Here is a 13,774-nt window from a genome sequence, read left to right as displayed (position 1 = left end):
CTCTGCAGGTGAGGGCCTTCTACAGATATCATCTTATCAGGAGGCCCCTTCCACACAACATAGGAAATGGACCTTTAGTATAGTGGCACATACCCTTTGGAATCCCCTCCCCTTAAATATTAGACAGGCACCATTTCTGTTATCTTTTTGGTGCCTACTGAAGACCTTCCTCTTTCAACAAGCATTTTAAGTAGAAACCTTATCCCAGTCTGCATGTGTTGGAAATGCTTTTTAATATATTTTTAAACCTTCTTTTTTAATGTTTTTAAAGCTGTTTTAAAAGATGTCTTGTTTGAATATGTTAATGGTTGTGTTTTAATGTGTTTTAAAGTCTGTTTTTATGATGTTTTAAAGTGTTTTTAGTGCTTTTGTTTGCTGCCCTGGGCTCCTACTGGGAGAAAGGGCGGATATAAATCAAATAAATAAATAAATAGTAATAATATTGTTACTACTATCATTGTCTACAAAGCTGACACTGAAATGTAAAATAAGCTTGGTAATATGACTTCAAAGAGTAGGGAAAATTAACATTTTAGAGAGAAAGAAACTTAATCATCCTATCCCATCACCAAATGCTTATATAAAATATTAAGAATGTGAAAGCATGTTGATGCCTAAGTAATAGCAATTTATTGAAGAATGGGTAGGGGGATAGTGCTGAAACCGAGGGTACATCTTAATTTTAATTTTAAAGTTAAGAACAATGCCTAACCATGGAAGCAAAATACAATATTAACTCTTAATCAACCCTTGGATAAGCAGGATATGTGGGTATTCACTAGACCATATAGCAAGTAAAACAAAGTCATTTTGCTGTTTGTTTTTGGAAACAGAAACAAATGCTTATCTAGAGTCAGGGTAAATACTAACAAAATGTTTATGCACACAGGGTGGAGATGTGGCCAAGGGACACCTCTCTGACCTAAAACTGAAGATGGTGCTTGCTAAAGTTCTTTCACAGCAGCTGATGTTGCAAAAATTGGATTCCTAAGACCTGAAAGCTAACAGCAGATGGTACTGAGAAGCTAAATTTATCATAAAAATTAATTGCCTTGTTTTTCAGCCTTTTGCACTGGCAACACTTTCAAAAAAGCTCTTCTTAGTATCAAGGGAAAAGGGACATTTCTCCTTTCACAGTGTAAAAACTGCATGAACAATCTCTAAAGTTGCCATCAATAAAACAAATAAATAAATAAATAAATTTCATATGTACATTTGTCACATCTTTCCCAAGGCAGGAAACTGACACAATATGTTTGAATAGAGCAGGATCTTTCTAACAATGATGAATGTACCAAAGATGCCCAATGCATTTGGGGTGGGAGGGAGGGAGAACACTTTGTATGCGAAGACAACAATTAAAAAGAATAGTCCACAGGGATGTACAACTCTTGTCCAAAAGTAAAGATATAAAATTTCAGTCTGCCATCATGCTTGAAGACAGTAATTATTTTGTACAATCATTTCTGTAAACATTTATTTTCTACATTTAAACTGTACAAGCAAAACTGTAAAAATAATTACAAAATTATTTACTTCTATACTTGAAAAGAATCAGGAATGGGTTGATATTATTTCTTCCCCAGGCATCCTCTGCTTTTTGCAATTCTGAAGACAGGAATGTTAGACAAAGGCCACAATCCAGAGCGCCTGATGGGCATGCCCAAGGGCTTGTGCTTTGCCGAATACGATTTCCCCCGCCCTTTGAATAGCAGCTCTCTGCTGCACAAATTGCTTTGCTTGGAGTTTCAAAGGTAGCTCACAGTGCAATGTGGTCTTATGGGATGAGGATCACTGCTTGAAACAAAAAGGCAAAGGGAACGTAGACATTTCTAGGGAATGTAGGTTTAACTGCATTGTTCTTTGTCTGTGAATGACAACTCAGCATACAAATTTAGGGTCCGTTTTCCTATCTAGGGTGTACACAAACCTCAGGTCACGCTGAGTCTTCTAAAACAACAGTATACAATAATAATTAGCTCTAATTGTCATCTTCGGTACAGTCTTTCTGTCAATGTGGAGAATCATCTCTAGCAATAACCTGACTGTCCACCAAAGAAGAGTCCACTGCCTCAGAGTAGGTGGCATTCAGAAGAGGGACACAGTCATCTGTTCCAATGTTAGGCTGCATCTCAGTTTCAAAGGCCTGATCACTGTTTCCTTTGTCACTGGCTTCTCCCTCAGACTCTTCTGCCAGTTTGTCTTGGGACTCAGCTGCCTCCTCTTCTTTTTCATGTAAGAAGTTGCAAATCATGTTAGGTCTGCTGTATGAGAAATCTTTGTCCTTAAGCTCTAGCCATTCCACACCACCACCTGACAAAGAGAGAAAAAATCAGGAAAATAATGAGGGGGAGAATTTTAAAATTAATTTTTATTAAATTCATTGAATAGTCACACATCCATCTCTTGTCTCTCCTTTTCCTCCTGTTGCTTCTCCTTTGTTGACTTCCTCAATGCTTAGATTTAGATGGTAAATTCTTAAGAGCAAAATAGCATATTAAATTAGATTTAATATCTGTATCCTGCTTTTCTATTACATAAATGCTCAAAAAAGCTTAAAATGAAGAACAAAAATATAAAACACTGAATATAATGTAAAATATGATGTACAATATAAGATATTAAATTACATATTGGATACAACAATATAATGGATAGCATTTCCTATAATGAACAGCTCAAAAGAAAAAACAAACTACATTTGATGGGTATGAGTTTGTGACATAACAAACTGAAGGATAAAAAAGAATGGATTACATCTCCTACAGAGAATCCAACTGCCTGAGACTTCCAGAGTTAAGCTGCATGTTGTACTGTTTCCTGCCGCCCTGCACTCTTACAGCTTTGCAGTGCAATCCAATATATGTCCATGTAGAAGTCAGTCGCATTGAATTCAATGGAGATTGACTTCCAGGTAAGCATATATAGGATTGCAGCCTTAGTTTCTGTTATTCATCTTCACAGCTATAGAAACATGTAGAAAGGTACTCTGATACATCCCAAACATGTGGGCACTAATAAAACATTGGAATGTTACAAAACAAAATTATGTTCAACATATTGTCTACAAACGATATCCCTAGAGGTTCATCCTCCAATTGCAGACAACCAAGTTTAGCAATCAGGCCAACTGTAGTAACTGAAGATATATTATTATGTCCTTCAAATGTATCTAGTTCAACCCCTAACCTCAGTGTGTGAACAGGTAGAGTTTTGAACATTTCTGTAGCTCAGCATCATCTGCAACTGGGCAACCATAACTTCAAAGTCAAGTCCCAGCAGTTTTCCCCACTTGGATTTCAATTTATTTTCTGGTGATTCTGGAGTTCTCCAAACTGTATGTATTATTTGCATGTGTTATTCTATACAGCACCATGTATACTAATGGTGGTATACAAATAATAATCAATAAAAGTTTTAGAGGTTAATCATGTAGCAATAGCCAAGGAATACATTTCTATATGTTGAGATAATACTGCATTAGAAGTAGCTTGTATTTCATGACTGCTATACCAAACGATTAAGACTAAAATGGAGAAAAACTCCACTGCCAAATATGGGGATTGAAGTAGCTAGAAAGTGAGCCATATTAATTCACTCCCAGATTATTTGGGGAGATATATCTGTATGATCTCCTGTCATGAATACACCAAACGGCCCTTTTTGTACCAGATAGTTTGCTATACAGAGGCAGATACCTTTGCTCTTTTATCTGCTTATGACACAATTGGGTTGATTTGTAAAAGAGGCTGGCAAATGGTCTTCAAGCAGTTTAATGTATAGAGCATCTTGCCTTGGAAATAGGTGGCTGGGGTAGGTGTCATGTGAGGAAGTACTGAAGCTCAGTGACAGAGCATCTGCTTTGCATGCAGAAGGTCCCAGGTTCAGTCCCTGGCATCTCCAGGTAGAACTAGGAATGCCCCGACTGAAACTCTGGAGTGCCACTGCCAGTCAGTGTAGACAACACTGAGCTAGATGGGCCAATAGTCTGATTTGTTATAAGGCAGCTTCCTATGTCCTTTCCGGTTCTATGATTCTATTATTCTGTCTCCAAGGAACAGAACACAAACTAACCCTACAGTTTCTCAAACTGGAGATGGGGAGGGGTCACGGGGACACCAGTTGAGGAGGATAAGGACATCAATAATTTTATACACCTTATTGATAACAGGCCTATAAACAGTTAAGGCTCAGGATATTACCAAGTCTGGGTCAGGATTCTACTGGAATCACTAAAACAAAAGAGCAGAGCCACAACTCCTTGTAGGCTCAGAAGTTGGGCAATGAGAAGGTATGTTTATGAGCCAAGGAGGCTGGAGAGAAGTGAAGCCATTTATGTGCATAGGAGCTGGACAGAGGACGATGGGGAAGCAAAGCATGGCATGGAGGAATATGGTGAGCATATGCAACAAGATTTCAAGAAAGGGGAAGTATGAAAAATAAATGTAGGAAGTGAGAGTAGTTTTCTACAGCCTGAGAACCACCTGTGTTTTCTTCCCCTTCCTTTTTCTCACTCAGGAGTGTCCGTATCATGTTCAGTTTCTTCATTGTGTGGCACTTATATTTTAACTGTAATTTTTGGTTGCCTTCTGCATCTAGCATAAAGAAAAAATATAGATTGGTTTTTTAGTGATAGCTTTACTCTTCAAAACATTATGTTTTTCTCTCTAAAGTTCTCTGAGCTTCTGAAAACCTTAGATGCAAAGTACTACTTACCATGATCTTTGTTTTCTTCAAACACTAAACAGGTGCCAAGAGTATCTGGGGATGATAATGAACATTTTGCTAAGGAAAAATACAGGCTCCTTTCTGAAAGAACAACACTCACAAAAGCAGCATCTACTAAATTAAGCAAAATATTTAGGAGAGAGGCATATGTAAAGATAGGGGCTAAATGAATGGCCAGGATTCAAAGAGCTGATTAGCTTCATGCACGATTATGGGCTTTTCATTTGTGTACTTTTTTTTCTTTGATCAGCTGACACCAATGCCATATTACACACTGTTTTTAAAACTCTCAATTTCAAAAGCATTTTGCAATTATGCATGCAGGCAAAAACCTGGTTTTGAAAACTGCTGTGTACTTTAATTTTAATTTTTTCTATGCCTGTATTTAAGCATTTTTACTGTCATTTTAAACTGCAAGGGTATGATCCAACATCATGCCAGCAGTTGCAATGAGACTTCCCCTTCCTCTCCTTTCCCTGTGCCTCTGACCATTCTGGAGGGTCCCCAACTCTCCACAGATTTTGGCAGGTGGCTGCAGGGGGATGAGAGAAAGGATAAGTCCCAGTAGTGCAAAGGGAGGTCCATTGTTCAAGCAGGACATCCCAACTGGCTATCACCCTGAGTGTATTTATTGATTTTGTTATTACTTGAAGCTTGCATGGAATTCTGGTTCTTGTGTAGAAAAGCAGCAAAATATACCTCTTGGCTCACAGAATTAGTTTCATGATTCTTTGGATTCTGTTTTGTGAAAAGAAGTAGGATACTCCTAAAATATTTTCTTACCTTCATATTCCCCAGCAAAGACATATCTGTCTACTTGCAAAATGGGCCTCTCTGTGTCTATTCCCTGCAAAGAAGGAAAAGAATAGGACAGGCACATTTACCAAGAAGATTATTAAATATTAATACTTTCCAAGCAATTATTATTCAGAGCACAGCCTAACCTTGCTGAAGTCTCTTACACTTATGCAGGGTCGCTTCACACAACATATTTCATGAATGGGTGTACACACATCACTGTCATTTGCAAAGAGTACACAAGATCAATTTTGACAGTGCTTATGCACAGTGCGAAGCCACAATTGATAAAAGCTTTTCGCCATGTGCACACACAGCAAAACAGAAACATAGTAACTCTTAATACTTTATTTTTTTTTTTTGTAAAATCATGAAGTAGTAGACTATATTCAGCAGAAGCACTTAGACTGATTTCAACAGGTCTGAATAGAGGCTCATTGTTCTCCATAACAAAAATGGCAAAGAGATAAATTTGCATTATCATCTTTCATCTTTCTTTATTGTGTGCGGTCATCAACCAGCCATACAGGTACAAATATTTAAACACATAAAGGCAGAAGAATTACATGCAAACAAGTTAAATTATATAACTTGTATATAAACAAATTTTAAAAGATAAAATCTGGTATACTAAAATTAAGATGCATTAACCATCTGTTTCCTTATAGTACATGCTAAAGAACATTTTACCACTTTAAGACTTATTTCATTTCTCAAATCTGAGAGAAGGAGGGAGGTATAGAATGTGTCAGATCTACCTGGCAAGTTGTTTAGGGTTGGAGCAATATAAAAAGAACCAATGTCCTTATAATATGTACAGTATAACAGGACATGAAAAAAAAATTCAAATAAATTCGACATGGGTAACTGATTCAACCTCCCCCGATTGGCATGGGCAGATGCATGGGGAATAAGGAATGAGCAAGCATCTCCCCTCCAACAAGGCTGATGGTAAAGAGTTAAAACGAGCCAGTGTAAAGGCTCTAAGATACTTAGGGATCTCCAGTGCATAAAGATAGGCTTCAGGGTCAAAATTCTTATTTTAATTCACCGGGAACAAGCAATGTGAGGCCCCAGCTCTGTCTTCTTGTAAGGCAACATCCCTAATCAGGTTCTTGATTGTTTTTTGGCCTTTATAGGCCCCAGTTGAACCAAAGCTGGGGGAGAAAACCCGTAAAGATGTAATTTTTCCTCAACCATACTTGTCTAACCAGAGGTCAGGTTGTCTGTTAAAATCAGAGGGGCTAATTCTTCAGGTCTAAAATTTAGCTTGAGCCAGAAGCTTAACGCGTGTAGCCATGCTTGTGCTTCAAGAGAAACCAGCCCAGAGTAGGGCATTGGGAATGCCACGTGGGGCACCAAAAATGATTGTAGAAACTTGGACTGTATTGCCTCCAGGGAGCAAAAATCTTTATAAATGCATATCTGAGAACTATAGAGTTATTGGGCCAATACCTTGCCCTAGAAAACTTTGATGGCAGAGGGGATATGGAAACCCCCTTTCAAAAAGAAAAATCTAAGAATAGCAGAGATAGTTCTTTGGGCATTCTCAGAAAGATGTGCAATTTGGGCTCTCCATAGAGCAGTTGTTTGAAAAACTATGCCCAGATATTTATATACCTTGCTTGACCTGTTTGATATCTTGCCCATTGATCTTCCATCTGCGCTTAGTATATATTTTGGAAAAGACCAAAAGTTTGGTCTTTTGGCAGAATTTGCATTAATCATACTCACCAAAATTTTGCACTTGTTCTCACATTTTTCCAGAAAGTCTGAATCGATTATTCCTGACAGTTCCACCATGACTAATTGTTCCTGGGGGGGAAGTTTAATAATAAGTACATTTTAATAAGTTAACAGACTCAGTCTCCTTTTCAGTCCAGCAGATGGAGCCCATCCACAAATACAACCATTTTCCAGGAACACACAGACAAACACATCCATCGGCCCATCACCTCTGCCGTGTAAACTGCAGTTGCATGACATCCATGTTTTCATCCATGTTTGTGGTGCTGTGAGAAGGGAGGCATCCATACCTTCCTCCTTCTTGTCCCCCCACCCCAAAGTTTCAAGAGGCTGGATATCTCGCATTAGGAAATTTTGCTCTAGCACAATGAAAGCTATTTGCTTCTTTCTCCAGGGCTAATTTGTAGCTGCAACCTAATTTTTCAAGTTCCCCCCCCTCAGTTGTTACTTTTCCTTAATAGCTTTGCTAAGTGTTTCCCTACACTCACCAATGATTCAGGGCATGGAAACAAGATAATAATAAATAACTTTTTAGAATAGTACCAATTACGCCTAAGTAGTGACCATTAGCATTGCCACAAATAAACATACACTAACTAATATATGCAAGAGGCAAACAAAGGCAATTCTACACTTCTTTGACATTTGTAGTCAAATATAAAATGTTTTCCCATCTTTTTTCAAACACCAGTAGTTTGCTCCCACAACTGCAGCAGCAAAGTACTTTGAAAATGGAAATGGACTGCCTTTAAGTTTACTGTCATTTAAATGCAGAGTCAACTAACCCTGTCCCTTACTACTTTGTTCATAAGATGATAAAAGTAGCTATCCTATAGTCTTTCCTCCACCAAGTAAGGGAGTATGGAGGAGCTGCCTTTAAAAATATATGCTTTATTAGGCTGAATTTCAGAAGATACTACACTCTAATCCTGAAACATCAGGATTGTTTCAAATATCCTGGAGAAACAGCATTAGAGTGACTGCTGGAAGACACAGCTGTGGTCACTATCACTGGCCCAGTGTAAATTCACTAACTGACAAAAAAAACCCTTTGCAATTTAAGAATGTACATATAGCCAACAGATATTTCTATCAAACTTAAAAAAGCAGGAAAATTGGGCAGCTATAGTGAATGCACCAGGGGAGCAGGAGACTTGACCTCTCTGAGATATTGTACTGCCCTACAAATTTGTCAAAATGCAAACATAACTTGGGTTGGTCTTTCTCAGTCCAATCCACTTCCTGTGTACCTTGGAAGAAGGGGAGAGGAGGAGGGAGAGCAGGAGGGGATAGGAAGGAGGAGGAGGAGAAGGGGAGGGCAGGTTTGATTGTTTGTATGCTTATTGAGTTACATGGGATTTGCTCCTTATTTATTTAAATAAATCCCAATCATGCTTAGGATAGGTGAAACTGACCTGGGGGAGGGGGGATGAAGGGAGGAGAAGGAAATTGGGTAGGTGGGCACTGGGTAGAGGGAAATCCCCTTTCCATTCCAAAAAGAGAACATTGTTAACAGTATCATTATTTTTCAGGGTTTCTACCACCTTTTTATTCAAGCCCTATTACCCAGACAGAGCTACAATCAACAGAATTATCTGGGAAGAGGTGTGACTGTTAAGCCACTCTGACCACTGGAGCTCTGTCAGGGAAACAGGAGTCTCCCAACAACTCTCAGCACCCTTCACAAACTACACTTCCCAGGATTCTTTGGGGGATGCAATGACTGTTTAAAGTGGAATAAATGTCTGGTGTGGGTGTGGCTCCTGATTAGCCAAACCAAATAGCTGTTAGTCTGGTTTTTAGAACACTTGATAGTTGGTTCTTACTGAGCATGCCTGTACTATCATAGACTCCAATGTTAATTTTCTTTAATTACAAATCAGCCAGGCATTTTTTAAACTTTTAAACTGCAGAAGATGAAGGTCAGAGTATGGGGCAAGGTCAGTAACAGGATTACAGGTACTCTGTGAACATGGCTGATTTTTAATTAATTTCAACAAATTATGACACCACTGACAGAAACAAAGTCCAACAGGGGTCTGGATTTTTTACTCGTGTTTCCAAGTTTAAAGTCAGGATTCTCTCTGAGTGTTTTGTGCATCACCATGAAAACTTAGAGGGTTGTTAAGCATGCATTTCTGAGTTCAGTACTATAAATTTTGTAAGACTTTGTTCTGAAATGAGCTATGGGAAGCAGCAGAATGGCATGGGGTATTTTCAATTTAACATGGTGGAATGTGAAAAATCCATGCTGGCTGTAGTATACAGCCACTCTCGTGACTGTATAATCCTATGGAACAGGTACACATTCAACTTTAGATCCAGCAGTAAAATGCCTGTGGAAATGCATTAATGGTTATAATAATGGAAATAAACGGATATATTTCACTGGGGCTATACTTCAGCAGTACAAAACATGCTTTGCATGTAGAAAATCCAAGTTAAATGCTGCATCTCCAGTTAAAGCTTCTCAGGTAGCAGAACTAGGAAAATATCTTGTCTGAGATCCAATAGCCATTTGGGGAGGCAGGCAGACTGTTTTGGACTAGATCAGAGGTGGGAGTTTGCGGCTCTGGACTCCATCAACCCCAGCCAGTATAGCCAACGAGCACGGATGATGGGAGTTGTAGTCCAGCAACAACTGGAGTACTGCAGATTATCCAGCTCTGACCTAGGTGGACCAATACCCTGACAAGTGTGTATAAGGCAGGTTCCTACATTCAGCGAATGCTTATGGCTGAAGTGGGATTGTCGTCCATTTCACTGATCCTGAATATGGGCCGGTGGAGGGAGAAAGGTTTTAGTATATCTGTGTTAAGGAGTTCATGTATGTAGAAACCGGTTGTGGCCATTTTATTACGGAAATTCACACCATATGTGCTCAAGGACACCGTGTTTTATTTCACAAGTTCTAGACATGAGTTGTGACATTTAAAGATGGAATTAAAAGTTCCACAGATGATGGAACTACGACACTACAGTACCCAGTCCCACTGAAACTCAGTAGAACGCATACAGGATTGCACCGCAGGACTTCAATCCCATTCAGCCAGGGCGCTGACCCCACGTCTCAGCCCTCCAAGGGGGGAAACGGCGAGCCAAACCGCCTAGGCCCTAGGCTGAGTCACCACCAGGCCGCTTCCCAGTTCCAATACCCTGTTGCCGGAGGACGGCAGCTCGTTGTGAGACGAGCCACGGAGCCAACCCCGATGAAAGATCTGTTTCCTTCTACCCACCTCCACATCGGCCTCTCCCCCTTCGCAGGGAGTCTCCACGGTCTCCATGCCAGCAGCGCCTCAGCGAGCGTCACGTGATCCTCCCGCCGCCGCCATTTTACGCCGGACCCTTTCCGCAGGAACAGTGCTGCTGGGTAACTGCGACGAGTCTGTTTCTGGGTAGGGAGATGAGAGCGTTTTAGTTTTAGTCTCAGGCAGCAGCTCCGGTTGATTGGCAGCCAAGGGAAAGAGTGGCAGAGCTATGAGATAGTCTAATAATCCGATTAAACGTGTGTGGAAATGGCTCCCCCCAGTGTAGAAAAATCCTCCGGGATGTTGTTTAAAAATTTCACCGGCCTCCAGAGCATTAACGGTGGCGGGGAATGGGAAAGCAAGCTTATTTATATCTGCCACCCTTTTCCTAAATTTATTCTAGAGTGGTTTTCAGCAACTTTTCTCTCCTTGTGTTCCTTCTGTCGTTTTCCATTTTCTTTTATTTATTTAAATCTTCTCTGAACGACTATTCACACAGTACCCTCTTAACGCGTCCCGTGGACATAACGGTAGTTGTTTGCTATATATTTTTTTAAAAAATAATATTTCTGTACGCTTTTCATTTAAAGAGGTGTAAAGCGTAGTGAAAAAACTGCTGTAAAGCAACCCCTATTACTAATGAAAATAGTAAATCCAAAGCAGACATTAAGAACGGACTACAAATTTGTTTAGTGGGCTGGGATATATCTGCCCAGCAGAACTTGTATATGGATTAATTTGAGCCAAAGATTATAAAAGGGAGAGTGCTGCTGAGCTCGTGCTGAAATTTAAGGTGAAACTACAATATAATGTTCGGAGAGGTGGCTTCACGGGTGGCAGGCTTGCGTTTCCAGCACCAGCATACTGAACTTTTATTTATTTATTTATTACATTTGTATACTGCCCCATAGCCAAAGCTCTCTGGGCGGTTTACAAGAATTAAAAACATTGAACATTAAAAACAAATATACAATTTAAAAAGCCATACAAGTTTAAAACCATGAAGCACAGATAAACCAGGTGAAAGACCTGGGATCAGAGCTCAGCACATGCTATTAGAATGAGAAAAGGAAAGTCTTGATCTGGTGCGGAAAAGATAACGATGTTGGTGCCAGGCGAACTTCATCAGGGAGATCATTCCATAATTTGGGGGGCCAAACGTAACACTTGAGGCTGGGTGGGAGAGAAAGGCTGCAATCCAATACCCATGTACCTGGGAGTAAGTCCCATTGAACCCAGTGAACCTTACTTCTGAGTAGACATGTATTAGATTGCAGCCGAAAAGAAATAAGGGAAGGAGAAAAACTGGTCAGACTCCTATTTTTAATTCTAAACTATCCATATCCACACCAAGTAACATTTAAGGCTTTCATGGCTTTGAAAATATTAAAGAAAAAAGTGCCCCTACACAATGGAACAAGTCACATCTGGAAGAATTTTGTTCTAGGCAGAAATTATTAGGGCAGTGCTATCCAATGCTATAGGCTTGAATTCAAAGGTTCAAGTGGGGAGTCGGGTTTGGTAGGGTAGGCCACACAGAATATAAAATGATTGCTCATTTCCCATCCTTCTAAAAAGCTGTCCAGGAAAATAAATGTAAATGTACTGCCTTCAAGTCGATTCCAACTTACGGTGACCCTTTTCATGAGGCTGAGAAGCAGTGACTGGCCCAAGACACTCCAAGACACTCAGTGAGCTTCATGGCTGTGTGGGGATTTGAACCCTGGTCTCCCAGATCGTAGTCTAACACCTTAACCACTACACCACACTGAGCAGGTGCAATTTATGATTGTTCTGTGTTGAAATGGAAATGCACTGCCTTCAAGTCGATTCTGACTTATGGCAAGCGGTATTCCGAGGGGGTTTCCCATTGCCTCCCTCTGAGGCTAGTCCTCCCCATCTGGCTAGGGCCTGCTCAGCTTGCCACAGCTGCACAAGCCAGCCCCTTCCTTGTCCGCAACTGCCAGCTGGGGGGCAACTGGGCTATTTGGGACTATGCAGCTTGCCCACAGCTGCACAGGTGGCAGGGCACGTAACACCTGAGCCACTCACTGAGGGTGATCTTTACCTGGCCTTTTACACCCAGGAGACACGAGCGGGGATTTGAACTCACAGACTCTGTACTCCCAGCCAGGCTCTCCTCCCCACTTACCTAGTGCTTTCTGCTTATGTCCCAGGATCATTGAATCTGAGCTATAAATGCTTAAGAGAATGTTTAGTGTACTTTTAGTTTTTTGAATGCTTAGCTTACATTTTTTACATTTACTTGCTTGACAGGCAGAAATTGACCTTATTCAAACTGAACCAATAGTGGAAAAAACTCAGTCTGCTAGATTTAGATGGTGAATTTGTTTTGTTTTATGGTTTTGGTTGTTTGGTTCTATGTTATATCCTACCCTGAAGGGCGAATTATAAATATTTTTAATAAAGAAATAGATTTCTGTTTGTTATGCAGCAGCAGACCCATCAGGAGTTGCCAACCATAGTAAGCAGCTATACACTTATCTCTCATTCTTGAGATGTAAATGAACACAAATTTTGGGGGCAAGTTTTTCATCTGTAGTGATATGTTTCTGGCAACCCAGTTGAATGTAGCAATAGTGAGGGAGACCACTACATATTAGATGCTAATTTTTTATCCTCTGAACCTTTTTAAAAATCAAGTAATTTCAGTGGTGTGCTAAATTAGCATCTCGGCCTGTGGTGGAGCCTCAGGCAGTCTCTCCATGCTATCCTTGGTGTTAAAGATACTACCTTGAATTGAAAATAAACTCCCAAAATGTGGGTCAATTACTTTTGTTGAGGCATTGCTTTTAAAATCAGATAGACATTTTTCTACAGGCAGACTTGTTTGAATTGGATAAACAGATTCAGATGTTCACCATGCACACATAGGTGCCAGAACATCCATTAGCAGCTGTGTGTCCAGTTCTCTCTTCCTGCACCCCCAGCCCTAGTTCTCCAGTCTTCTGGAACCTAGGCATGCAGTTATAGGTAAGTTGTGCTCTATGTATGTAACTCTTTATGAGCTTTTAAATATGGTACACCAAGGAGGGCTTAAACATTGGCCCATGCCGAGTTCTGCATGCTCCATTGATCTTCATATACAACTTTGATAGGAGAAATTGAGCGTGAGCCACGTTGCATGTAGAGGTTCATGAGAACCAGTCCATATTTTCTGTGAACTGTGTGGAATCTAAGCACAGCTTCCACGTTTGTCATTCTTACAGAATAATTTACAGTAGGGCCCCGCT

The 13,774-nt window shown here is 40.1% G+C and overlaps 1 protein-coding gene across 2 annotated transcripts; it reads right to left on the bottom strand.

Moving 5' to 3' along the window:
- Nucleotides 1-1,447: 1,447 nt before the first annotated feature.
- GTF3C6 (general transcription factor IIIC subunit 6) lies at nucleotides 1,448-11,188 on the bottom strand. 2 transcript variants are annotated; one of them, XM_061623624.1, is made up of 6 exons: nucleotides 10,509-11,180; nucleotides 7,261-7,341; nucleotides 5,512-5,575; nucleotides 4,717-4,761; nucleotides 4,485-4,595; nucleotides 1,448-2,313 (listed from the first exon to the last, which is right to left on the bottom strand). In XM_061623624.1, the coding sequence occupies exons 1-6, from the start codon at nucleotides 10,554-10,556 to the stop codon at nucleotides 2,012-2,014; spliced, it is 651 nt and encodes a 216-aa protein (XP_061479608.1). In that variant the 5' UTR covers nucleotides 10,557-11,180; the 3' UTR covers nucleotides 1,448-2,011. The 2 variants fall into 2 exon arrangements, with proteins under 2 accessions (XP_061479608.1, XP_061479609.1); XM_061623625.1 differs by lacking the exon at nucleotides 4,485-4,595 and having other exon boundaries at nucleotides 10,509-11,188.
- Nucleotides 11,189-13,774: the final 2,586 nt, after the last annotated feature.

Source organism: Rhineura floridana, chromosome 4, assembly GCF_030035675.1.
Source record: "Rhineura floridana isolate rRhiFlo1 chromosome 4, rRhiFlo1.hap2, whole genome shotgun sequence".
In the NCBI taxonomy this organism is placed as follows: domain Eukaryota; kingdom Metazoa; phylum Chordata; class Lepidosauria; order Squamata; family Rhineuridae; genus Rhineura; species Rhineura floridana.
The sequence above is the reverse complement of the archived record's forward strand: the minus strand, read 5'-3'. Positions and strand labels throughout refer to the sequence as shown.